At 32.4% G+C, this 27,275-nt stretch overlaps 1 protein-coding gene across 6 annotated transcripts in view; it reads left to right on the forward strand.

Moving 5' to 3' along the window:
- Positions 1-27,275, forward strand: part of LOC124536407 (tyrosine-protein phosphatase Lar) — a 386,387-nt gene that overhangs the window by 242,758 nt on the left and 116,354 nt on the right. For 5 of the 6 annotated variants that reach the window (XM_047112939.1, XM_047112940.1, XM_047112943.1 and 2 more), the window contains exon 4: positions 24,298-24,414. The exons of the other annotated variant lie outside the window; for it this stretch is intronic. In XM_047112939.1, the coding sequence (XP_046968895.1) occupies positions 24,298-24,414 (117 nt within the window). The remainder of the gene's footprint in view (positions 1-24,297; positions 24,415-27,275) is intronic. 6 annotated transcript variants of the gene reach the window in all.

Here is a 27,275-nt window from a genome sequence, read left to right on the forward strand (position 1 = left end):
CAGATGCTAACGTACGAAGTACGTAGTACGAAGTATGAACGAACAAAGGATCTCGTAAAGTAAACAGTTCGACGCAGGTGGCATGCAAAGCGCTTTTATATCGAGCACTATCGATTCCCTGTAGACGTTTTTAAAGCCCTCACATAAGGAGCAAGAAACTTGATTTACCTTTAAGTTTATGTGCCGGAAGAATAAAGTACCCCCTTGTATTACTGAAACGGTCGCTTTGATTGCTTTTTTGTAGACCGGCGGATATTTTTCCATACATGTGTTTTAAATCTATTTGCATATATTCCATCCAATCTGCAATAAAACCGCGACGTACATCGACGTACACACCTCACTAAATCGAACTAGCATTTTTGCGACTTGTTTCCTTAATATAAATTACGGATTCTCTTATAATATCTGATCGGCACCATAAACCTTTAACTAATCCTCAATATAGTTCGAATTTCGTTAAATTATAAACTTAACGTCATCAAGCCCCATTATAAAAAACGAATGGACAAAGTTTTGGGCGGCGAGCGACCTCAAATCCCGCTTGAGTTATGCTATCACAATCCTCTGCAGATTTTGGCTCAGTCGATATTAAACCGGGTTCGATCCTGATGAAAATATACGATCAAGCCAGAATTAGTGGCTTTGTTGTGCCCGTTCTGAACCGTAAAATGTTTCACTTCAAAATGTATTTGTATGCAACTGGATTTTAGACGACGACTATATTTTTATCAGTCAAGAATGTTCGACCTACTTTTCGCCGACATTGTAGTTAATGTCACTCGTGTAGTTATCTATTTCGTATCTCGAACGTTAAATGTAATGACTGTCGCAGGTGAATTCGGCTTGTCCCATAAAAATGTAATTTTAATATCGACTCGGTTTTCACGAAGATCATGAAGTCTACGATATTAAAACCCGTGACTAGTTTACTGGGTTAATTTATTCGGTGCGTTATTACCGTCCCTACTGATATTTTGCCTTGATTGGACCTGATATTGTTCCATTGTAGCCACGTCACGGTGTATTTAAGGATTAAGAGTTCTTGAACATCAGTTTTAATTAAATCATACCTGGGTATCTAGTATTTATTCAATTTAATCGTCATTTGTAATATATATAATTACGAATTTATGTAATTTATATTCCATTTGATTTGTTCTAAGAAATACCGGTGTAGGAATAAATTTAATTCATTAATTGATATCTCTGTTATTTGTGTAATTATTAATTGAAAGGAAACTGTTTGCAAACGATATATAATATAAATATAATTTCTAGATTATAATCAAAGATAAACCTCATCATATATATATGTACATATGTATGTGTATGTAAGTCTTTACTATATTTAAAAACTCAAATTCCGTTTTCCTTTATACTAGCAAGCCGCCCCGATACGTGTATAATTTAGTTATAAAGAAAAGGATTGGATATAGATACAAATAATTCTTAACTAACAGCAGTCAGGTATGATTAAGCTTCCTACCAGTTGATGTAAAATTACCTTAAGAAATACAAACCAAAAAATTACATCTACTTAGTTAATTTTTCGTGTTATAAAATTAAATTAATGATGTCAAGGCAAATTAGACACAGTCGGCTCTATCCATTTGTTCGGAACTTTAATACCATCGTCCTTATTATTATAGTGTTGAACGCAACGCCGCCATTTTTCCATTCGTCACGGAAGATTCGACGTCACGTGATGCGATGATTACGTCGCCTTTATTCTTTATGATTACACATTGTAGTCGGACTTTACGCAAATCGTTGTTGTAGTTTATTGTTAATTTTATTTATAATTATCTCAGCTGACAGGCGTTCGTGCTCGTTATTTTTTTTTTCTTATGTAAGTCGATTGTGAATTTGGAAATCGAATATATTCGATTTCTTTTTTTTTTTTTTAAAAAAACACTTGTTATACAAGAATTATTATTATGAAATCTTTTAATATATAAAAAATATGAATGAAAACCAATTACTGTACAAATTTTGACCGCGTGAGAAGCTAGCATTATTTCTCCGTTGAATCGCAATTCCGATCCTTTGGGCAAATAATCAACCAGGCCTCCTTTTTCCTAATTGTATATTATTACATTTACATATATGATTATATCTAATGTGCTTTATGTATGTATGTATAATACAATTCTATTGATCTTTTATTTTGATTTACTTCATTTACTTTGAATCGTGAATTTACATGCTTTGTTAAGACCTTAAGATAAAATAAGTAATATGACTAAGATTACTTTTGGTCTCCCTGAGTTTATTAGAAGTTCTCTTTATGTAATAATAATACGTTATTAGTTAAACATGTGTCGTGTCGAATAGTAATTTAAAAAACATAGCGAATGAGATATAGTTGAACATTAAATGTAATCAAAACTTATTTTGCACAAGCTCTAAAATAACATGTTATACTGAAAATAAAAATATGTCGTATATTGGATACTGGTGGACTAGCTTGGTATTGGTGGTGTCAAGGACGAGTGAGCCAGTGTACACATGTGGTATATTTGTGATTGGTAGAGTAATATATCGTTAGGCAATTAAATCTTAGTGTGTGAAGTCTCGTCGGGTCATGGTTCATTGAGACGCTTTCTTGATATATGTACTTAAGTTATGTTGCTATGAGCGACTATGCAGTATCGAAGGTTTTTTTAACTAATTTATATAAAGCTGTAATAGCTGTAGGTACCTTATTTATTATGACTGCAACATTTTTATACATTTATAAGAACTCACTCACTCAATTTGTAATAAACTTATTTAACACACCTTTTGTTATTTTTTTTTTCAGTTAACAGTTTTTAATTTTGTCGAAGGCGTTTTTTTATGTAGAAAATGTAGAATTAAATCAAATGTCTCCTTCGCACGGGTGTAAATAAAAAATCGACGTAAATAACTTCAGAGCTCCCCAGCTTGTATTCTAATGAGTTAGAGGAGGCCGGGGGTAAAATTGAAACCGGTTCCCGAATAAACCATTTGTATTCAAACCTTCGGTCCGACCGGCCGCATTTTAATTTACTTACTCGAATTAAAACTGCGCGTGATTCGAATCCGATCCGATTTTTATTCGATACTTTATTTTTATCGTTGATTGAAGACACCGGGACTAGACTGTTATTATTGGAGGTTTTCTTAGGATTCCACTCGGAATTCGATTGTATATTCGATTCGGTCCGTTCCGGTGTACTCGTCGAATAACTCGGCTCCGAGGCATATTTCGCAAATTGACTATAAGTCTTCCGTGATGAAGTCAATTGTCTTCAGTTCTTTATTCTTTCAATTTGTGTATTGAACGGTCTCCGCTGAGACGGCGGGCTTCTGAGTTATATTTCCAGGGCTATTCACTTTAAAAATAAACTCGGAATTCGATTTATAACACAATCTCGATTCAGTGATATTTAATACATGCAATTGGTTTACTTTTTTGGTCGTATTAAAACTCGTTTTCTTTCTTCATTTCAGTATAATGAATAAATATAACATTAAAAAATTATATCATACTAGCATTTGAATTAAAAAAAAATGCAATATTGTACACTAAGTTACTCCTATCTGCCACCGAAAGTCCCGTCAAAGTCGGTCCAGCTGTTCCAGATATTAGCTGGAACAGAGAGGCAGACAAATATAGTAAAAAAATGTTTTGGTATATGTACCGTGTACATATGCATATGCATTGAGTGAAAAAGGGCTATTTTAATATTACAAATAGACATTCCAATTTTATTACATGTATAGATGGCTCGGTCATGTGTAAGAATTAACATGAAATTTTCACATAAACAAAAAATTAACGTTCAAAAAAGGAAAACAGGGTAATAAACACTATACAACAACAACAGCCTGTAAATTTCCACTGCTGGGCTAAAGGCCTCCTCTCCCTTTGAGGAGAAGGTTTGGAACACCACCCTGTTCCAATGCGGGTTGATGGAATACACATGTGGCACATGCAGGTTTCCTCACGATGTTTTCCTTCACCGGTGAGCACGAGATGAATTATAAAGACAAATTAAGCACATGAATGCCTGGGCTTGAAGCCACAATAATCGGTTAAGATGCACGCGTTCTAACCACTGGGCCATCTCGACTGAATACTAACACTATATGTACATATTATGAGTACGTTTCGTTTACGTAAACAAATTAGTTAGTAATTAAAGGCATAAAGATATTATGTACGTTCCACTATCCTTCTAATATTATTAACGCAAAACAAAAGCAACACGTTTGCGCTTTCGGTGCCCTTTTTTGGTTTTCTTGTGCCGCTTTTATCGGGGAATTCGATGTTTATATTTGCACAACAATCTCCTGCAGCGCTGCCGGCGCTTTGTTGTGGTAATTTCATTAGACGGTCGCTGGCCGCTGAATATTAATTGATGCCAACGCGACTGTGCTTCCTGCACTTTTGCTTTTACGTTATCTTTTGTGTAGCACTTTTTTTTAATATGAATTATTTTATGTGCATTAAATGATACGTAAAATCTGTACTCATAATACATTTTTTTTCGGATATTATTATTGATAGTATTTATTAATTATATTAGCGGTAGTCATTTGCTAGAAAGGTTAATATCAATGACTTATTTTGATAGTCTAAAAATGTCTAAAAATTTCGTTTTATATGACATATAGGCATATTTCCGTAATATTGTGGATATAATATTATTAGTGATTTACAATTTAAAGCTTATGCCGTCTTACCACAAATAAATTTATAAATTTTTAAAATGGTTTGGCAAATAGCAAAGTGCGGTTTACTCAAAAATGCACTTTGTCCTTTTCAACACCAAGCCACAGAATTATTTTGAAAACCGTTTCGTTTTTAATATTGAAAAATTAATCAAAACAAAATATGGAAATTATTATACTGTACTGAAATATACCACTCCGAAAAATAATTGGTACAAGTCAGTAGTTTTTTTTTAATAGTTATCTAATAAGGGTTTCAAGTACAGTGTAAACTCTTTATTATAACGTTATCCTTTATAACGATAAACTCTCTATAAAGTAGAAGGGAGCACGACTTGGTTCGTTTGCGTTAAAACCCACATATTGATACACTCTTTATATACATATAGCAATATAGCCATTCTCTATTACGAAGAAATGTGTTCATAATTTTAGACAGATACTGTTTATTATCCCGCTCACCCAATCATATCTAATGTTCGAAGCATAGAGTTAGCATTTTTCGCTGCTAATACAATCAGTATTTTTTTAATTAAGAAGAAGAATAATTTAAAAAAAGATGTATTAGATATTATCTAATATTTGCAATTGAATTGTATCTTGTAAATAAGTCGATAAAAACTAATTTTATGGTACTAAGTTGAAAATTTTACACTCAGTATAGTTCAAATTCATTATATGGTGAAAAAAAAAGCAGCCTTGTTAAAGAGTTGTGTATCGTCCCGTTAAGGCTGTAATTGACTCGAGGAGTCAGAAACTCTTGTAAGTTCATATTTATTTCTCATGCTTAAACTAAGATAAAATGATCTATATCAATAGATATACTTTTATGGATTATTATATTGGTATGTATATATATGTTTAATAGGAGAATATAATACTTTTTATCGATTGGAATTGATGCTGATCCCATAATCAACGGTTTTATAAACTACGAAAAATTTATTAAATTAAATTAAAAATAAACGAAAAGGTTCGATGACTTGCCTTTTTTTTATAAAAAAAGGCTTTCAGTATTAATGACTTCGTAACTGAATGATAACGATTATTAAGAAGTGGGTTTCGTTTTTTCAATTAATAGTTACTTAATAAATATTATGCATTCAATACTATTATACCTAATATCGAAATACGAATATATATTAATATAATATGACTCCTTTGTTAATTATTTTCATGTTTCAAAAGATTTTTTTTCAGTACATTTATACCGATAATGTATTTAAGTTTAACATCGAACGAACCATGAATCTTTTTCAACATTAAGCAGAACACTATCTCTTTTTATTTGTAAATACATATGTACATAATTTATCAGCAAAAAAATAATAATTAATAGCAGACGGTCGATTTTATGTATTGTATATTAAAACTTTCTATGAAACTCGATTTATCGTCTGGCAAAACTTATTTGTAAACCAATTTACTGGTTAAATATAGATTATTGTTTATATTTTAATTATTCATAATCACGTAAAGGTCAAGCGTAAGTCAGACGCATAAAAAATTAAGTGTAGTTTTCTATATTGACTTTGGATCATCGAGTAATCTCTGCTGTAATCTGTTAATCAATAACAATAATATAAAGCTATTTATGAATACTAAAAAATCTGATTATTGTTAAAATCTTTTGTATTCTTTAGTGACGGTGAAATGTAACGGACTTTCTTCTTAATTGTCATTAAAAAAACAAACTCTATTTCGTTTTCGTTGTCATACTCACGTCATCCATAGTATTTTGATTTATTTAACGAGCTCGTAATAATCGGTATTGTTCGCTTCCCCACGTGTTCTACAATATTATTTAGTTATTATTCATATGATTCATAAGCTAATAGTATTATTTAATTATAATAATTAACAGTTATTTTATAGTCATACGTTCAACAACAACAACAGCCTGTAAATTCCCACTGCTGAGCTAAAGGCCTCCTCTCCCTTTGAGGAGAAGGTTTGGAATATATTCCACCACGCTGTTCCAATGCGGGTTGGTGGAATACACATGTGTCAGAATTTCTATGAAATTTGTCACATGCAGGGTTCCTCACGATGTTTTCCTTCACCGCTGAGCACGAGATGAATTATAAAGACAAATTACGCACATGAATCAACGGTGCTTGCCTGGGTTTGAACCCGCAATCATCGGTTAAGATGCACGCGTTCTAACCACTGGGCCAACTCGACTCTTCATACGTCATACTATTGTTTTTAACAAAAATCGAAACACATACTTTATTTATAATAAGTTACAGTGTCTAAGTACGTAACGATGTTTTATAAATTAATTAATTATCCAAAGCAAAAGTTACCGTTACGCTAGAATATCTTGAACGTGAAACATCCAATTAGGATTTTATGCTAAGTACAAAGAAGCAAGACGAAGCAAGATGAAGCATGATGTATGATCTCACGTCGAGGTAATTACATTCAACAGTAAACACTCCAACAGCAGGTGCTCGTAATGTACCCATCGCGCTGATGGAACGCAACGATGTTTTCGTTCTTTTTGGAAGATCTTTGAGATACCAAGGAATTAAATTCCCGTGTGAAGGTAATCTTTATTAATATTCAGGGAAAAAGTTAAGGACACAATTCCCGTACGACATATAATAATCATCCTTATTCTTTTGTACGTATAAATGAAGAGATAAGATAGCTTAAAACTACTGAACCATATTTGATATATTTATAGCAGAAGTCGAACCGTGTTTCTGAGAAGATTTTGGTCATATCATCAATGCATTTGTTTTATGTTCTCGCTTAAAAGTATAGTCATTATTTGTCGATATAATTATGATATGTATTTAAATATATTTCACAAAATATATGCGGAATCTACGTACAAATTCTCGTTAGGTGCAACAGGCCGCCTTATCGATAAAGCAACGATCACTTCCAAATATGAGCGTAATAGGTACATTAGTTAAACGAATAAATTAGAATACTTCTAAAATAAACATTAAGTACATATATGTAAATACAAATATTCCTACTAATATTAAGTGTAACAAATTGACGACTGACTGACTTCTTTGCATATACATGCATAATTAGGGAGAGTGACGTAAGCATTTTAACCCGACAAAAAAAAGAACGGAGCTACGTGTTAGAACTGCTTTAAAAATATATTACAATTTTTTTTGGTACATTCTGAGCAAAAGAGGTTATTTCATAAACAATTTTAATTATTTTTTTTCGATCATTGTACGAAATTAAATACGCTTACCTTACTCAAGTAGGTATTGATGATGAGGAATGTTGAATATTCCCTCGTTTTAATTATAAACAGAGGTAAATATTTCGGTATCAGATGTTGCTAATGTACTTACGTCAGCTGAGCACATAACGGCAACGTTCAGGAGTTTTGAATTTCAATGGCCTTAATTGAAGGTCTTTCCTCGCTTTAATATATAACTTAGACTACGTTAGGTTTTTAATCAAAATTTCTTCAATTTACCTCGTAAATTAATGTGCTTATTAATTCTGTAACGGGATCACAACTGTTTAACAAAAAATGAGGTTGTGTGTTTGTTCTTTTGGATTAAATTCTTAATATAAAATGTTTATTTTACTTTTTATTCTTTTGTGAGTGTCATTAATCCTTTTCTTAATTTCAATGTATAATTTTTAATAAAGCAGTCTTAAAAAGCTGTAAGATCATTTTGAAACATTATTATACGACTATGTTCAATGTTAAAACACACCGATTGAAATTGTATAATATGCAGAAAAGAACCGGCAAGAAACTCAATAGTTTCTCTTTTTACAACGATTTACAAAGTTATATCAGTCTTTATATTTAACAAGATACTTTAAAATGACGATTTGACTTTTATTTTTCCAAAAGTCTTGCCTCGAAATGTCAGTATATCCGTAAATGAATCGAAGATTTTGACGAATTGCTTTTTAGAATTTCGTCTTAAATGTAATAAATCGTCTCTAAATATGCATTTCAAATTCATCGTTGTGTGTGTAAATGAAAGATTAAACCGTCTGCGTCGTTAGGCAACAAGCAACCCTAAGATATGTAATTATGACTGTCTGATGGGGTTGTCTATCGTGCAAGAGGCGAACACTACGCGACCACCGCAAGTTATCAGCGAACTAAAGCTATAATATTACGATCAAACCGATATAAAACCTCTTTGTTGTATAATTATGCTACTTGCAGATAATTGCGCACCACGATTGCTTTCATTCGTTAAGTTAGAAAAAAAGTCATTTTTACAAATAGAATAATAAGTACTGTATTCTTAATGCGTCTTTGCCAATGATTAAAGGTATTTTTCTTCACTGATGACCCGATGGAAAAGTGAGACATAAGAGATCTTGGCATAGCTATTTTAATTTCAATTTTTTTTTTCTGTCCTGATTTCTCTTCGACGCTATTTATTATATTATGTTGGTATGTACAATAAAAGTAAACAAACTTCGCAAGAACAGTGAGATACCCAATTACTAGACGAGGTGGGGGTTATAGGCGCGCTGTGTTTTTTGCGTTGGCGTATTAGCATGCATATTGCATGAGAGGCAATAAGGTGTCAAAGTTGGGAACCAGTGGAAAAATACGCGGTGAAATATCGCCGGCTGTTTGAAAAGACATCAGCAAATATGATTTTAATGGGATATCGGCAAGGAGGAATTAGATTTTGCAGGGATTTTTTTTCCTTTGTGTGCCAAGAACTCGTTTCGGTTATGGGTTTATGGTTTTTTTTGTATTTTATGATGAGAGCGAATCATTGGAAAACTCAAATTTCATTTTATTTATTCCGTTAAATATTTTCTACATACTTCGTTATATACAAATTAATTGTATTTAATTTTAAAAGTGACTTACTTTTCGATATAGTCGAATTTTATAATCAATCCATCAATTTTACAATCCATCTAGCGAGGTTAAGTAACAAACAAACCGATATTTGCATTTATAGAATGATTAAAGTTTTAAATACATCACGAATTACATAACTAATCAATCAATTAAACCTCGGCAGTTACTACTTTGTTGCCGGACTAACCAAAAAACGATATCAAACATACACGAAGAACGATCCCGTGAATTGTCCATCACACAAATGCAAATTTAAATGTCTTTATAACTGACTTCATAGAAAGTTAAAGGTCAATTCGGTATAATTTTAATGTGTACTGGTTTCATGATTGTGAAGAGTTTTTAGTCATTAATCCTTTGTTACTCTAACGGCCTCGTTGGTCTAGTACTAGATAGGCAACAGATCCCGAAGTTCTAGCTCTTGTTGTTCAGGCGATAAAAGTTGTTGGATTTTCCTGTCGAAAAATTCTCAGTATGCATTCCCATGCCTCGGAAGACACATGAATTAGTCTTGAGACTGAATTCTTACCTGTCGTGTTAGACTGGCCGTCCCATCAAGTCATGAGAGAGAGTGAACGGAGCGAGGCAAAATCTAATGCACCTATGTTCACAATCTACCTATTTGTCTGGTCGTTAGGCCTACGCTGCTGTCACCGAATGCGGTTAGGACATTATCGTCATCTTAATAAGTTACATTAATAATATTTTGATATTGCTTACTATAGAGCATATACATTATTGTTATTCTTAGTCATAACTTATTAAAATGGCTGACTGAAAAGATGACATGTCATACGTATTTGTTGATGTTCGTCTCTGCAGCCTGGAAAAACTGCGGGATGAACTCATGCAGCTCGGTATACGTGGCAGAAAACTTTGCATGAAAAACGAATAGAAATGTTATAACTTCTGATCGCGCCCAAAGAAGTTTCACTTCAAAACGACTCACACATTGAAAGTCAAAAATTCCATATTAAGCTTATTCCGGGAATTTTATTTCCTACAAACCCCGGTTATATGTTCTTCAATAAATACGAATTTAAAGCAATAATACATAAATTAGATATTAAATAAGTACTATTTAGAATACTTATATCAACTATGTTATTTATGGCACTATTGACTTTATTTCGTAATGAAAAGCAAATGTTTGTCAAATGAATCTACCTTTAAGCTCGACATTTAAAAAATAATCGAAACCACTTTTTCCGGAAACTTCGATGTAACTTCGTTTGTTTTATTCGAGTTTGAATTTGTAGTAACTGGAGGCTAGGGTTGACAATATCTATTTACTTTTGTTTTAAATCGTATATGACACTATGTTGAAACAAAGCATATTGTGTAGATAAAAAAAAAATGTATAAACGATATAAGTCGACCCAAATATTAAATCGAAAATTCGATTGCTTTGCGGTAACACTATAACTACTATTGCTAAAGTTATTATATTTTTTTTGTTTGTAAGGTTGTTGAATGTTTAAAAATAAATACTGACTTATTACAAACTTATACATAAAAACGATTATCAGATTATTTTTTGAATAATAAGTAGATCTAATTTAATTTGAGTGAATGAATATTACTTTAATTTATTGTTATCACATAAGTGACAATATATGTCTTTGTTGATAACAAATTCTTTAAACCACCTAATATATATAATAATTGCACTGTCCCGTAAATTCGAATTCGAATTTACGGCGTTTATAAACCGCAGGCAAAACGTGGTTAGATCTAATTTAATAATGTTTGAGAGTACATATAGATTGCAACCCGGATTATTAGAGCGTGAACTGCGTGAATATTTAAAAAATGTTTTGTCAAATCTATATTAAAGCACATAAAAAGCGAGCGAAGCCGCGGGTGAATAGTAAATGGTTTTAAAAATGAAAGTTTAACAAGATACAACCTACGGTTTAGTATGAGTTGAAAATTAAACGTCACGTCACGTTATACATACATTCAACAACAACAACAACAGCCTGTAAATTCCAACTGCTGGGCTAAAGGCCTCCTCTCCCTGTGAGGAGAAGGTTTGGAACATATTCCACCACATGGAATACATGTGGGAGAATTTTTATGAAATTTGTCACATGCAGGTTTCCTCACGATGTTTTCCTTCACCGCTGAGCACGAGATGAATTGTAAAGACAAATTAAGCACTTGAATCAGGGGTGCTGGCCTGGGTTTGAACCCGCAATCATCGGTTAAGATGCACGCGTTCTAACCACTGGGCCATCTCAGCTCTATACATACATTTGCAATTATCAAATAAATAACAAAGGCAGTGCATCAAAATGCATCTTCATTCATTCACGAAGTCATTGTTGCAGAACGTAAAACTAGCATAAAATTAATGCACAAAAGTAATTTTGGCAGCGAATGTACACGCTCCCGTGCTTCACTATAATATTGTTTATGGTAAGCAGAAAATCTTGTCACGCCTTTATAAGGCGTATACATTCGTATGTTTAAATGCAAAACTCTTCACTTGAAACGAAGGGACGTGTCGAGTTGACTTTGAATACCTCTTTGAGATATTGCAATATCTTCCATTTGTATGTTTTATTATTTTCTACCTCGTATCCCGCGACTTCTGTCCATAGCGTATTATTTACGACCAGTATACTTTTTACAACGTATTTCAATAGCTTTGTTTTAACATTATTAGATTACTAGAAAAGTTTAAAAGAGCCTTATATAATGAGCCCAATTTAAAAAGTCTTATCGTCAGTGATGTTTTGTTAAAACACACTTTGTAGCTTACTTGTAAAACGTTGACAGTTAACTCGTTGTGATAACCTATTTTGACTCTTATGGCATTTAATTTTTATAATTATTCTTGTCAATATCCCATATCACTTTCTGACATTTCGCGATTGTTTTCCACGGTGACTATTGAATTTGTTTTCGTTTTTTTTTTTGCGCAAAGGAACAATATATGTTGTTGTTTTTATGGACAAAAATAGTATTATTGGTACAACGAATTTCTTATAAATACGTTATTTTATTGAATTTTACTACGAAATCAATTTTCGTTAAAATTTTGCAATAAATGCTTGGATTTTAGGGAGCGCTATTAGAACAATACAGCTTCTGGGTATTAGAAATTGTTTTCATAAAAACATGAATTTTATTTGTAAATATTGATATATTTAAATACATTGTGAACTATTAAATATATCTACGTGATATGACGTATACGACTCCATGTCAATATTATTCTTCAGCGCATATAAAAGCGAATAAGCCTTATGTAAAATATGGAGTGTACCCGTTTCATATTCCCACCATCGGTTTTTATTGTGACAATAAACAACCGACACGTAGTTCCTGTTACAAGGACGGAAGAAGAAGGTGTTCGTTGTATTTACATAATACTAGCTTTCTTCAGTCGCAAAATTCAGCTGATGTACTGTAAATATGTTCCATAAATAACGATATTGTTCATCGTGACGATATTAATTAAAAAAAAGTAAAATCGTGTCTGGATCGAAACTATCCGCGAGGTCATTGCCTAATGAATATTTGTTCCATTGGTTAATAAAAATATTCACCATCATTATCACAATTTTATTTAGGGTTGACGCAGCATGTCTTCTCCTTCCATACTTCTCTGTCAGACGTCATCTCACAAGTAACATTTCCTAACCATATCGTCTTTCACACAATCCATCCATCGTTTGTTCGGTCGTCCTCTACCTCTATACCAATCCTCATCCATGCCCAAGGCTTGCCTCACAATATATTCCTCTGGAAATATTATTGATAAAAAATACAATATTTCAGACGTCATCTCACAAGTAACATTTCCTAACCATATCGTCTTTCACACAATCCATCCATCGTTTGTTCGGTCGTCCTCTACCTCTATACCAATCCTCATCCATGCCCAAGGCTTGCCTCACAATATATTCCTCTGGAAATATTATTGATAAAAAATACAATATTAAACTTGATGTCAGTGCATTTGTAGGTAGATTTCCAGAAGTACCAAGTGCATTAGTAAGCTCAGACATTGGCCGAGATAGCTGCTCTCGAGTCCCAGTTGACGCGATAAGTCGTTTCGTAGCATTATAATGTAATGGCAGCATTAGATCACACAACCTCTGATCCTAATGGAAAATGTTATTAACTAACTTCAGGAGAAGGAGGATGTCGATGCAGTTGTATTTTTGTAACTACCGAACTCGGCTATTTACGAATCAATTTGGATTTATAAGTTTGTTTGTGATGCTTCCAAATAATCTTACTTATTTACTCTTGTAAATGTTGCAGGTTATTTTTTTATTAATTTAACTAAATGAGCTGATTGGACTTTTGCAAACTCGAATGGATAGTTGAGATTGCTCTTTAGTTGCGCAAATACTTATGGACTAAATTATGTCTTACTCAAGTATTTAGTTTCGTTTAAGTTTCGATCGTCCACTAATCATCACTTTCTTAGACAACTAATAAAATATTAAAATTCGAACAAAAACTTTTTGATACAATTACCTGAAAACTACTTAATTTATACTGTCAGCAAAAATTGGTATTAAATGAAACTTCACTAAAGGACCTCTATTAACACTATGTGTGTTACTTAATACACACTAAATAAATATACACTTTATCACTACCACTTCAGTATATACTATAAAACAAAGTCCGCCTGCCACGTCTGTCTGTCTGTAGGTTTGCTATAAATTCCAAAACTATTATTATTAAAGGGATTTTAATGCGATTTTCATTAATATACAGAATGATTCACGAGGAAGGTTTAGGTACATTATTTTCTAAGGTTTTTGTGTGAATAAGTTGAAATAAAACGACAATTATTAAACATATCGGAAATAATCATGCCACCCGTAATTTTACATCTCAATAATAAAGACATTTCAATATATATAATAAAAAAAAAATCATAATTTTTTTTTCGTGAGAAGCCGGGTCGGGTCGCTAGTATATATATAAAAAAAAACTTTTACCTTATGAATAAGTTGAACGTTGTCAGTTCTGTTCTAGTGTTGTCTATTCGAAGTCATAACTTTGTAAATAAGTTAATAATTTAAGTTAGTTTGTAAGAATTGTTCGTGCACAAAGAATAACGTTATATATTAACGTTGACATTGTTCTGTTACATAAAAGGCGTATTCAGTTAATGTAAGCAATAAATAAATAAGTTTATTGTAATTGTATATTATGTTTATTCTTGTATGTTTGGTTTTGAGTTGTTTAATGTTTGGTGTAGTCACTGGTTTTTCAGTGCGTATTATTGATATAAAGGCAAAAATTAAACGTACAGTATATTCTGTAAGAAATGTTATTATTTCTGATAAGTCTATGTTATCACCAGACGGATTTGCATTAAAACATATCACCAATTTATTTTATTAAAATTTATTTGTATAAAAGAGAATATTTAAGTATAATAGAGAATATTTGATTTCATAGATTCGTGTTTGATTGCATAATGACATTTAATACGAATCTATACGTAACGCTTATATTCTTTTAATACTGCACCACTTTATACTCCTTGATTTATACCTTTAAGTGTAGCTTAACTCTAAGTTACGTGTAAGTAATGGAATATACGTTTACTTACGTAATAGATGTAATTAAAATTTATGTGCTTTTATTCTGGTCAACAAAATTGAAGTGATTTTAACTTGGTGGTCAGAGTAGAACGAGCTTTGCGCTGGGTTGGGTCATCACATATTTCACTGCCAAGTAGTAATACTAAGTATTGTTGTGTGCCGGTTTGAAACGTGAGTGAGCCAGTGTAAATATAAAAACTAGGAACATAACATCTTAGCTTCCAAGGTTGATGGCGCATGTGCAGAATAGTTAGTTAATTTTTCTTACAGCGCCTGTTCTATGGACAGTGGGGATTACATATCATCAGGTGGCACATTTGGGTGTCTGTCTACCTACAATAAAATTACATATGTATATAAAGATAAATTAGGAATGAACTCGTTATCAGGCTTGATGATATTCGAAAAATAAGTCAAGTCGTTGTCATTTGTTATATCTTTCCCTTCTATATTCCATCTAATCTGAATTTTTAGCTGTCATGTGTTCTACGTTATACTTAGGTTGCCAGCATATACGATAAAAAAAAAAAAATCGTAATTAAACTTTTTGATGCTGCCACATATGTATATATGTCTATATTTATACAATGTAAGGAACTAGTAAGCGTGAAAAATACTCGCTAGTATAATGTAATATAAATATGAAACGTTAAAAATTACAACCTATGTTTCCATGTACCTGATATTTTTTCAGCTACGTAGTGTTACGTTGTTAAATCCAATTTAGAAACATATATGCATAGTATGTCAGAATGCGACACTTTCCCTGCAGTTCATTGCACATATGAAAATAAACGTTAAATTCTTTAGTAACGGTGCCTGAGCACGAACTGTGATGGACTGCCTTAAGACCATTAATCTTGTTGAATGCATATTCTACGCAAGACTCTATCTCACGAGAGACCGCACGTTATTGTTATAATCTCGAGATAAACAGTACGCTAGATGGTTATAGCATTTGTTATAAAGTAATTTATTTTCGCAGCACAGCACGGGGAGTCATTTAAATGTCAGGTTGGGCCAATAACTTATTGAGTTTTAGAGAAATATTCAATACTGATTGCGGCACGCGACTTCGTTAGTTTTTGAGGTTGATAGGCTTAATAACTTATGTTCTTGTAGTTCAAGCTTATTACTCAACTAGTTGGGTTGTGCTTTGTCCCTGAAAGAGCAACAGACATATATAGTTATTTTTGCATATATAACATTTGTAAAGAAGTGTAGATTAGCCGATATTTGTAGTAATTTAAAAGATAGCAATAACAGCCGACCTCGAAAAGCACTCATCTTGTTATTTTGTCATGTCATTCAACTATGAGAATGAGGACATGTATTTACTATTATTTTCAAATTGTTTTAACAAAACATGTGATATTTTAAACAAACATATCATAATTTTTCAGAAATTTAAATAATTTGTAGACGGTACAAAACATAAAAAATTCCATTCCAGACTTTTTATTCTAATATATAATTGTACAGATAACATAATAAGTACCTAATAATAAAATTGTGAACTTGACTGACTTGTCCACATATGCACTCGATTTATTATTTTAACTTTTATTAATACTCCAGTAAAAAGGCTTAAAATATTTGAATACATCAAAGCGTACACCACTAAAAGCATCGCTTACATCGTATTTTTATTGATAGCACTTTCGCAGTAAAAACTAGGTTTAAAATTTCTTCTCTCTTTAGTGTGATATAAAACTATGTATAAATTAAATTCACATTGGCCTGAAAATTTATAAAATGTTATTATATCACAACGCGGTATCCGATCGTGGGGCTTTGTACAGTCCCGTCTGCCTGTATAATTAATAATCAATTAATTCTACCGCCAAACATCAATACTATGTAACGCGGTTTGTAGTGTGAGTAAGTTAGTTTACAAGCACAAGGAACGGAGTATCTTAATTGAATAGTTATCTGTATATTAATAATGTGAGGAGTGTTTTAAGTTACATTAACAAAGTTACCCTTACTATCATCCAGTAGGCCTAAAATAATAAATAAGCATGTGTCCGATATATCGAAAGTAATCTAAATTCGAACATCGTCCGAACATCAGATGTCATAGATTTGATGATGATGATGTAACCGTTTTCACTGCATCTAAAAACTATAAATAGTTTTGGTACGTCAAAGCATTTAAAGTACGATAACATTGGACTCATGAAATATTCGCCCTATCTCTCTTTAACTTTACGGTAACCCATATGTGTGAAAGAAGAGAACCGATGTCACAAAATTCGGAAATCACCCATTCTTAATGAGTACATGGGTATAAAGTAAAGTAAAGTAACAGCCTGTAAATTTCCCACTGCTAAGATAAGGTCTCGTCTTTCATAAAGGAGAGGGTTTGGAACATATTCTACTATGCTGTTCCAATGCGGGTTTGTGGAATGCACATGTGACAGAATTTCGATGAAATTAGACACATGCAGGTTTTTTCACGATGTTTTCCTTCACCGCCGAGGATGAGATGAATTATAAATACAAATTAAGCACATATATATAGCTCAGCTCACTGGGTCATCTCATGGGTATATTTAGATATTTTTTTTCCGAAATAAACTCTTTTGGATAAAATCTAAGTACAATGTATCCATATCCATTTTATTGATCCGAAAATTCGAATCCGTGTCCGTATGTACACATACGTACATATCTATTCTAATATATAAAGTTGAAGAGTTTCTTTGTTTAAACGCGCTAATCTAAAGATCTACTAACACGATTTGGACAAATATTTTGCGTTAGGTTATCCTCTTATTGAAAAAGTTTAAAGACAATGTATATAACAATTAATGCAGTTTCGTTGAGCAATTATTATTCTATATTTTAATCCTGATAATATCTTCCAAGGTAAGAATGAATAGCTATTTTCTAGAAGTGTTTTAATATTGATATATCATCGAGTACACGAAAGATATAAGTGATCTCATACAAATTATCACTTCTGTCATTGTATGTACTTTTGACTGATGGGGTTTTTTGTCGAAGAAACAGTAAATCTGTAACAGTATAGTTAAAATCTACGCTGGTTAAATCTCAGTTTTTGAGAGAATATTTACGAATAATATGTTTACTAACGAAAATATAAATAGTGTGAGCACTAACTTGTATGAAGACAAAATAATACAATACTCTAATTGCTGAATAATTTAGAGTGTAACCTCTACGGACTTTATTTTGACAAGGAGGGATTATTTCGTCCAATTAATAATTATTTTCCAACGTAATATAATAAAAATATGTATTTCGTAACGTCGCATAATGTTGATACATACATATATTGTTGTAAATAATACAATAAGATAAGTTGAAAATAGACCCTCACGTTGTCGATCATCCCCGGAAATTGACCCAATGAAGGCCTTGGCTCGTGTTTAATGGCCTCCGAAGACGGCTCTATTAGTTTCATACGATGTTTCTGATTTATGCGCCATTTTCTTGTATGTATGGAAATTCTTGCGATTTTCGCTCCGTTAGATGTTTATTCGAATATTCTAGTTCTTTTCGTATTATTTTATATAAATTATTTGCTTGGAATAATTACAATAGTATTTTGGACAGCCTGTATAATGTACTTGAATTATTATCAAAATATGTGTGTGTTCGAGAGTTCAATGTGTATTCAATGATTCGTCAGCCAATCATAATATATTTCACATTATATATTGTAGACGGTATGTATAAAACAGGCCGTAAATGTTCCCAGTTGACATTTGGCAAAAGTCCTTTCCTCTTAAGCTTATTGCTCGTCGCTACTCCTCACTCGCGGGACTTCACCGCTTTGCTTGTGAGAATTCTTAACAAATATAAAAAAAATATCACAAAAAAACGTAATTTCACTCTGTAATCAATGTGTCTTCATTAAAGCTTCATATTTCAGAGTTTTTTAAACGGACGCAAGTATTATTTCCTTCCGCGTCCGCAATGCTCTGTGACGATTTTTCCGCTTTTCCCGACGTTTTTCACAACAGATGTCCTTTGATGCCCGCATTGTTTGCCATCTATTGTTTGTCCCTGTTTATTCCCGAGGTCTAACCACACTTTCGCCTGAAACGACAAGGCGATACCCGCGAAGGAACACCGTCCAAATGCAGGGATCTTTTTTTTTATTCGGTTAGAATTTGTACCGAAACAAAAGTACTTGATTTTGTATTTTTAAATAATCGTAGAGTTTATCGTTTCGAATGTAAAATAGAACGAACTCGTTTTGAATACTAATTAAATACTTTATAATGTTTTACTTTTTTAAACCGCGTTTTAATACGTATATTTATACATAATATAAATGCGAAAGTCGTTCTGTTCATCTGTCTGTCTGTTAATTATTATATAATGTTGATGTTGATAAGATGAAATATCATTTCACTCAAGCTTAAGCCCCATGGAAGAAAACAGACTATCTAAACTAGTCAGTCTATACTATGGTCTTAAGAACTTCTACCTGACAAGATAATTTATTCAATATACATAACATTGTAGATATATAATTAATTATTTTAAAAAATATAGTATTTTCTCGCCTGCTTTTCTGTTGGTGCCTCGTAGAGAGTGTAATCTCACATTATTATTTTTTCCTTCATTCATTAGTGGCTTTGTTAGGCTTTCGTGAAAGTGTTTTAAAGGTGAAATATAACGTTCGCTGAGTAATGGTCATGACTACTTACTTATCTTGGCCTTTTCCTTTTTTTTAAACAAACGACTCCTCGGAAAAAGGAATTGTATATGACCCAAGAGATTGTCTTTTGCTTAAAATTTTTAAAAATAATGACTTTATTTTCTTTTCAAATATTTCATTTTCGTTACGAATTTTATAATTATTACCTCATTGTGTGTTTTCTCGTATCGGGCGAAATGTTCACAAAAATATGTTCACGTAAAAAATTACTTGGATTTTAAAGATAATGTGAACAATGAAAATAGTGTACGCAAAAATAGTACACCATTAAATGAAAAATATCTTACGCGACGTTGAAATTGGTTAACATTCGTATTCATTGAAAAATATTTTCTTAAATACAACCTTAAATGTATTGTTTGCGCTGTTTCTCTCATTACGTGCAATTTCATATTGTTGGCAACCAAAACATGATTGCATAAAATGTTTAACACCCGAGTTCCGACATTTGAATGCAAATGAGAGCTAAAAACTGTGAAAACAGTTGAATTCTTTTGCATGAAGTGAGAGGAAGTCTCCTCATATGTTAAAATGCAACTGTTTTATTGCATTTACAGTATAACAAAGGTTTTTTTTATAAAGAACTCATTTTCACTTGCTTTCTAACAAATAGAAATATATTACATATACATTATATACAGTAACAGCCTGTAACTTTCCCACTGGTGGGTTAATTCCTCATCCCCATTTGAGGAGATGTTTAAGAGCATATTCCAACACGCTGCTCCAATGCGGGTGGATTCAAATGTTGTAGATTTTCGTTGGAATTAGGCCCACCTCACGACGTTTTATTTAACCGCCGAGATCGAGTTGAATTGTAAACAAAAATTGAGCACTTGAAAATTCAGTGGTACTTGCCTGAGTTTGAACCCGCGATCATCGGTTGAGATGTACGCGTCCTAACCACTGGGCCAAATCGGCTCTCAGCATATAATACATGTGTATATAAAAAAGACGTCAATGAAATTTATAGCTATCATTTACAGAGTAAATGCCTGTATCTACACTTAACAGATTAATTAATCAGATTCGAAATATACTTCATTCAAGTAGGCTCTTACAAGCACTTCCGAATCGTCATTTCACAAGATTAAATTTAATTTAAACTTACTACCGTTTCGGGATTACTGAGTAGTTACTCGATCCTGACAATTTAATTATATAGATTTTTTTAATTAAATACATTTCAATTATTATTTATCTTGCATAAAAATCAATGAATACAGTAAACAGTAATTGACTCATTAGACAGTATTATTCGTCTTTCTAAGCAAAATATTAATTATCATTATTATCATCAGAACCCCAGTTTGTCCACTACCGGACATAGGCCTCTCCAAAGAAGAAGAAAGACCACAGGGGCGTGCATTTGGAGAGGCCTATGTCCTAATATTTATATTATTACATATTTTTTAATATATTTATTATCTAATGGGTACGGTGCATAATTTCTTCTTACTTCTCTCTAAGCAAAAATATGAATATAAGTTAGTGTTTGGTTATGAAAGAATACTATAAACATTATCGATAAAAGTGTCCATCACTATTAAATATGTATTATAAACTAGCTGGAGATTACAGCGCTTAAATCGTTTTCACATTCTTCACTACGTTCCCGATAAAAGCAGCCTCCAGCCTCTAGTATTCTTATACACAATAGATGTATGAATAATGATCGAGCTCTCTTCACACTGAGATATAAATCTCTCAATAATCGATGTTATGTTGTTTATTTATTGTATCGATATCGTATCGAGAACTCAGTTTTTCTCGGCTCTAACAATGGGCTGATTTATGATTTCTTATTCATATATAAAGAAAGAATAAGTTTAAGGCAATGCTTGAAATATGAAATTTTATATTTATGATTTGAAATAATAGTGGCCAAGATATTTGTTTATTCCGTATAATAGAAGATACTTTGTAGTATGTTTTTGTGTAAGTTCGTTTGAGTAGGTATGACTCAAATTAAAATATATCACCTAATGCATTAGATCTACTTGAAATAAAAGGGATATTTAAGTATTCTTGAAAATTTCTTCGCCTAGTAATGACTCGTGTTTGATTACATAATGACATTTTTATAGGACTCTATAAGTACGCTTATGTTCTTTTAATGCTGCATTGATTTCTGTTCCGTGAATTATATCTCTAATTGGATATTGAATCTAAGTAACGTGTAAGTAATGGAATTTGCTTTTAATTAGTAATCGGTGTAGTGTAAATGTTTTTATACTGGTCACTATTGTTGAATTGATTATAATTTGTGGTAGGGTTTTGTGCAAGTCCGCCTGGGAAGATACCCAGTCATTAGAAATATTACTACCAAAAAGCGATACTTAATATAGTGACTAGTGCAGCTCATTCTTGCTGTGCGTACTAGTCTTCTTCGTGTTTGGATTCCAATTCTAGCTGGAGTGGAGTCATATGCCTAACCGGATACTATAAAAAAATATCGTTTTTTTTAAGAATGAGTGAGTCAGTGAAACTACAATCTTCAGATACATAAAATCTTAGCTCACACGGACGGTAACGCTTTGGTGGTGTAAGGAAGAGGATAGTTAATATATCTTACAGCTCCAATGGTTATGGGCGATGATGCCCACTTACCATCAGGTGACCAAAGAAAAAAGATTAATAATTAATCTGAAAATCTTTTATAGTATCTATCAGTTCATACATTCTCTACTTTCCGTTATTTGTAGCTTTCCGATCCGTAATTAGTAAAACAAGGGTTGTGTCTGAATAAGACATTGTAGTCAATTCTACCATCCCTAAGCAAAATGATTGATTATAGATATATTCTCGAATATTAATGGTAAACCTGAAATGTTGTTAAATTTTTCATTACATGTTAGTTGAGGTGATATGTATTGATTTTACCGTATGTTGTTATGAGGTAAATGTCAATTCGTTTCCACCGGTATTATCCAGTTATAACCGCCAGCCATACAACCGGTGCTCACTTGCAATATCTGTTAGTCTATTCTGTAACAAGAAATTCGAAATTCAAAAGCTTGTAACGTCAGAATTGAATATACAACATTGACTGTAATCATTATGAAATTTATAGGATATACGTATCAAAATGGCGTATCACTGTTAGTCGGTTGTCAATATTTCAGTAATGATATAAGACGTGATTTCTTACAGAATCGCACTGCGGTAATCTAAAATTTAATTGAATACTTGACCGAACTTCGTCAGTATTGTTTGAAGGAAAGTTTGAAGTGGACGAGACTTCCAGTACTCAAATTCTCGGAGCTTTATTATCGATACTAATAAGTATTACAAATGCAAAAGTAACTCTGTGTGGTACCTGCCCACGCTTAACCGGTGGACCGACTTAATTTGCTAAGGAGATACTGTGTATCCCTGGCAAGGATAAGCTGTATAAAGCTATATATCCTAACCGAGATGGTCCATTGGTTAGAACGCGTGCATTTTAACCAGTGATTACGGAATCAATCCACGCAAGCGTCACTGAAATTTCATGTGCTAAATTTTTGTTTATAATTCATCTCATTTTCGGCGGTGAAGGGAAACATCGTGAGGAAACCTGCATGTTTCTAATTTCAACAAAATTCGGTCACATGTGTCATGTGTCACGGTGTGGTAGAATATGTTGCAAGCCTTCTCCTCGAAGAGAGAAGAGGCCTTATCCCTGCTGTGGGAAATTAATCGGCTGTTAATGTATGTATAGTACATACAATCTGTGTATATAACATATATTCAATAGCTCTTTCCAATGCGTACATCGAGGTATCACGAAGTAAACCGCAAACGATCAAACACTGCCGTTCAACAAAGACAGTTCAATCGTGTTCGATTCGAGATTAACAACTTTATGTCATATGCCTCAGTATATCGCAACTTGTTTCTTACGACTCGACTGTGTTGTTCGTCTAGTGGCGTCTATGGCCGAAGAGCCCGAGGACTTGGGTCGAAAACGCCGATAGATACTGGAATAAGTTCAACCTAAGCTGATTCTGATAGTGTCGAATTTATTATCTCATCGCGCTTTTGAGAATGACAGAGAGAAACGATACACTTTAATCGCACTGCGCACACACTTGTATACTTAATTTCTTACGAAATAAGCTAGATTCCTTATAGCTGAATAGAGAATGTTGCTAACACCGAAACTTGTTTTTTAAAATGCGTTCGATTTTTAAATAAATGAGTACCTAAGCGCTTTTTGCTAGTTTGTCTTATTTCTTCAATCGCGTTCCATTTGCCTCGCTGCTTACATTAAAATAATAAATATGTTACATTTTCTATAAAATCTGTATACGCCTTTTATGTTTCTTTACGTTGTTTAAAATATTATGTAAGTGTTTTAATAGTAATAATGTTAAATGTTTTATTAAAATTTAATTTAACCTAAGATAAATTAGTTGTAATTAAGATGTAAGGTATTATTTATATATTACGAAAAATACGACAACCGCTACGTTTCATAAAAAATGTTAATTATTCTGGGACAGACGAGGGAACAGAAGGAACAATACCCCCATTGGATATAGTGACAGAAGAACCGATAATCGGGATACCCCCCCTCCCGGTCAACGATACTGGCAATATATTTATACAGTACCTAACACGTAAGTTACACATATAATTAATTCTTCTGTTTCAGAAATGTGACGAGCGTCGGTGACTACGGATGAAAAATATTTTTGTTGTGTTTTTTATATGTGTAAAAAAATATTGTTGTATTTTTTCTTTCAATAAATTTTAGTTACTTATACGAATGATAATACTGTTTATCCCACGATCCAATTTTATTAAAACACAAGAATAAGCGTAAGTAAAAAGTGTTGTGAAGTTTTCTTCTCTATGCAATGCTTGGAAAATATATTTTCAATCTTTGGAATAATTTCACGCGTCACGTGATCTACTTCTCGAACTCGCAGCTCTAAAATATTGTCATTGAAATTATGAGTAAAGGCGACGATAAAAGTTTGATAACCTATCGCGTTCAATTTATTACACACAGTTAATGGATATTGAACTCGCTTTATTCCAGTCTCTCACAAAAACTTGATGATACCTCTATATTAAAAGTTTTTTTTATTTTTTATCCAGACATCGCTATCAAGTTAATATAGTAATTTAAAAACATGTACTTTACTTTATTCTACTCGACTGTTTTTCGTATTTAAATCCGAACAAGTACAACAGAGCTGGTCTAGTTGTACCTATAGTATAGGTAGGGGAATAGCCAGCTGATGGTTAGTGGTGACCATCGCCCATAGACAGTGCTGTTATAAGATATTTTAACCATTCTTAACTTCAGCTACTAACCTTTGAAACTAAGATATTCACTTAACTGGTTTACCCACTCTTGAAACCAGACCCGACCAAAATACTAATAGTATATACCTATGATGAGTACGGGCTTGAAAAAAGCTCTACCACCAAGTAAACCATTTACTGACTGTATCATTTTGTCGCCTTACCGTTTCTTCCCTTCCGCAGATAACAATATGCCTAATTAGTTATTATATTTAATTTTGTTATTTGCAAATACTAACGTTATGGATTATAGAAGCATTACTAGCACCGATTTGTAAACTACTTGGTGGTAGGGTTTTGTGCAAACCCGTCTCAGTAGGTACCACCCACTCATCAGTTATTTTACCGCCAAATAACAGTATTCATTATTGTTGTGTTCTGGTTTGAAGGGTGAGCAAGCCAGTAACTAAGTGCACTAGTGACATAACATCTGGGTTCCCAAGGTTGGTGGCACAATGACGATGTAAGGAATATTTAATGTTTCTTACAGCTTCATTGTCTATGGGTGATGGTGACCACTTACCATCAGGTGGGCCACATGCTCATCCGCCAACCTATACCATAAATAAAATAAATAAAGAAAACACACTGACTTTGATATAAACCGGCAACGTTATTTGATATAACAAAAAGTTATCTACCATTCATGAAATTTATATTAAATCGTTCTCTAACAATCTATTATAAAATTGCCAACAGAAGCATTCAAAATGCTTCCTGAGTTCTTGTTGCACAGTTGAATATATGTATGGTTTTACCATATGTATATGTAATGATTAATTATTATTTGTATAATGACGAAATAATTGATTAACGAAGTTCATAATCAATATTGATTGCGAATATGACAAATGCTTGCAAAGTGAATACTCTTTATTAATATTAATAAAGCAATAAATTCTGATGTCCACAACTAATACTGATTTACAGTGACATTTGATATCAGCGAAACGGTAATTAAAACTTACGGTTGGTATCTTTGTCAAAGATTTGACTGTTGGTAAAATTTGTATATAAATTATTGGATTCCAAGGTTGGTTATGTGGTGCACAGTATTTTCATGCACTAACTCAAATTAATATGGTATAATAAGTTTATTAAAATTAATTACATTGGTACCCAAATACGTCGTAAGATTATATAAAAATACAAATATATTTGTCGTTTCTACACCAAATGGTGCAGCCCGCTCGGAACATGTAAATGCATCGTCAATGTAATACCTGGGATATAATAAATTTTGCCCAATTTCTATTTGACCCTAACCTAACACCGTGGCCGAGATTATTGTCATAAATTCTCTTTGGGTAGATTGCATTGCATGCAGGCCTAATGCGATATATCGAATAATTGCTAATGCTGTGATCGTTATGTCGATTTGAAAATCATTTTTTTGGGTATTAATTTTTTTTGGAACGTCTACTATGGCTGAGATATAATTGATATTATACTATTTTTGCGATTATAGCAATACAGTTACGTGTGATTAGGTATTTTATCGATAATTCATCGATATTTTGTTTGCACTTTTGATGCTCAATTCGGTAACCCTATTTGAGCTATAATGAAATGTTAGCCGTAAAATTAAATTAAGGCAACGATACCATGAATCGATTATCGGTGTATATTGGCTTTTGTGATTATTGAATCGTTTAACAACTGTAATGATAACGTTGTTTTAGATTTTCATCAAAATCCATAAACAAAATTGGACACTACAATACCTCCCATCCTTTTCACTTTACACGTGTGAGAAAGAGAAATAATATAGAAAGTTTTTTCTAAGTAAAGTCTACTTTCATTTTGGAATACATCAAATACATAACGCATCGAGAATGTATAATGTATGCAATATTTAGAGGGCCATACCACCGGTAAAGCTGTATTCTTTCAATACAATTGTTGTTATTAAATGAACAACAACAAAAAAACAGTAATAGTTGGTTATTTATATTACATTTAATGAAACAGTTTTACTATCTCACTGTAAAAACAATTAAATAGCAACTTAATTGACTTCCAATTGAGTTTGTAAATTTTTTTTAGTTGAATGTATTAGCCTTAGTTCATAATTATACGTTTAAATTGTTCATTTATTTACGCTATGCACAACGTGTGCGAGACGCATATTTAATAAAATGAAATATATTTAACTGCAATTTTATTT

The sequence above is a fragment of the Vanessa cardui genome, chromosome 16 (assembly GCF_905220365.1).
Source record: "Vanessa cardui chromosome 16, ilVanCard2.1, whole genome shotgun sequence".
In the NCBI taxonomy this organism is placed as follows: Eukaryota; Metazoa; Arthropoda; class Insecta; order Lepidoptera; family Nymphalidae; genus Vanessa; species Vanessa cardui.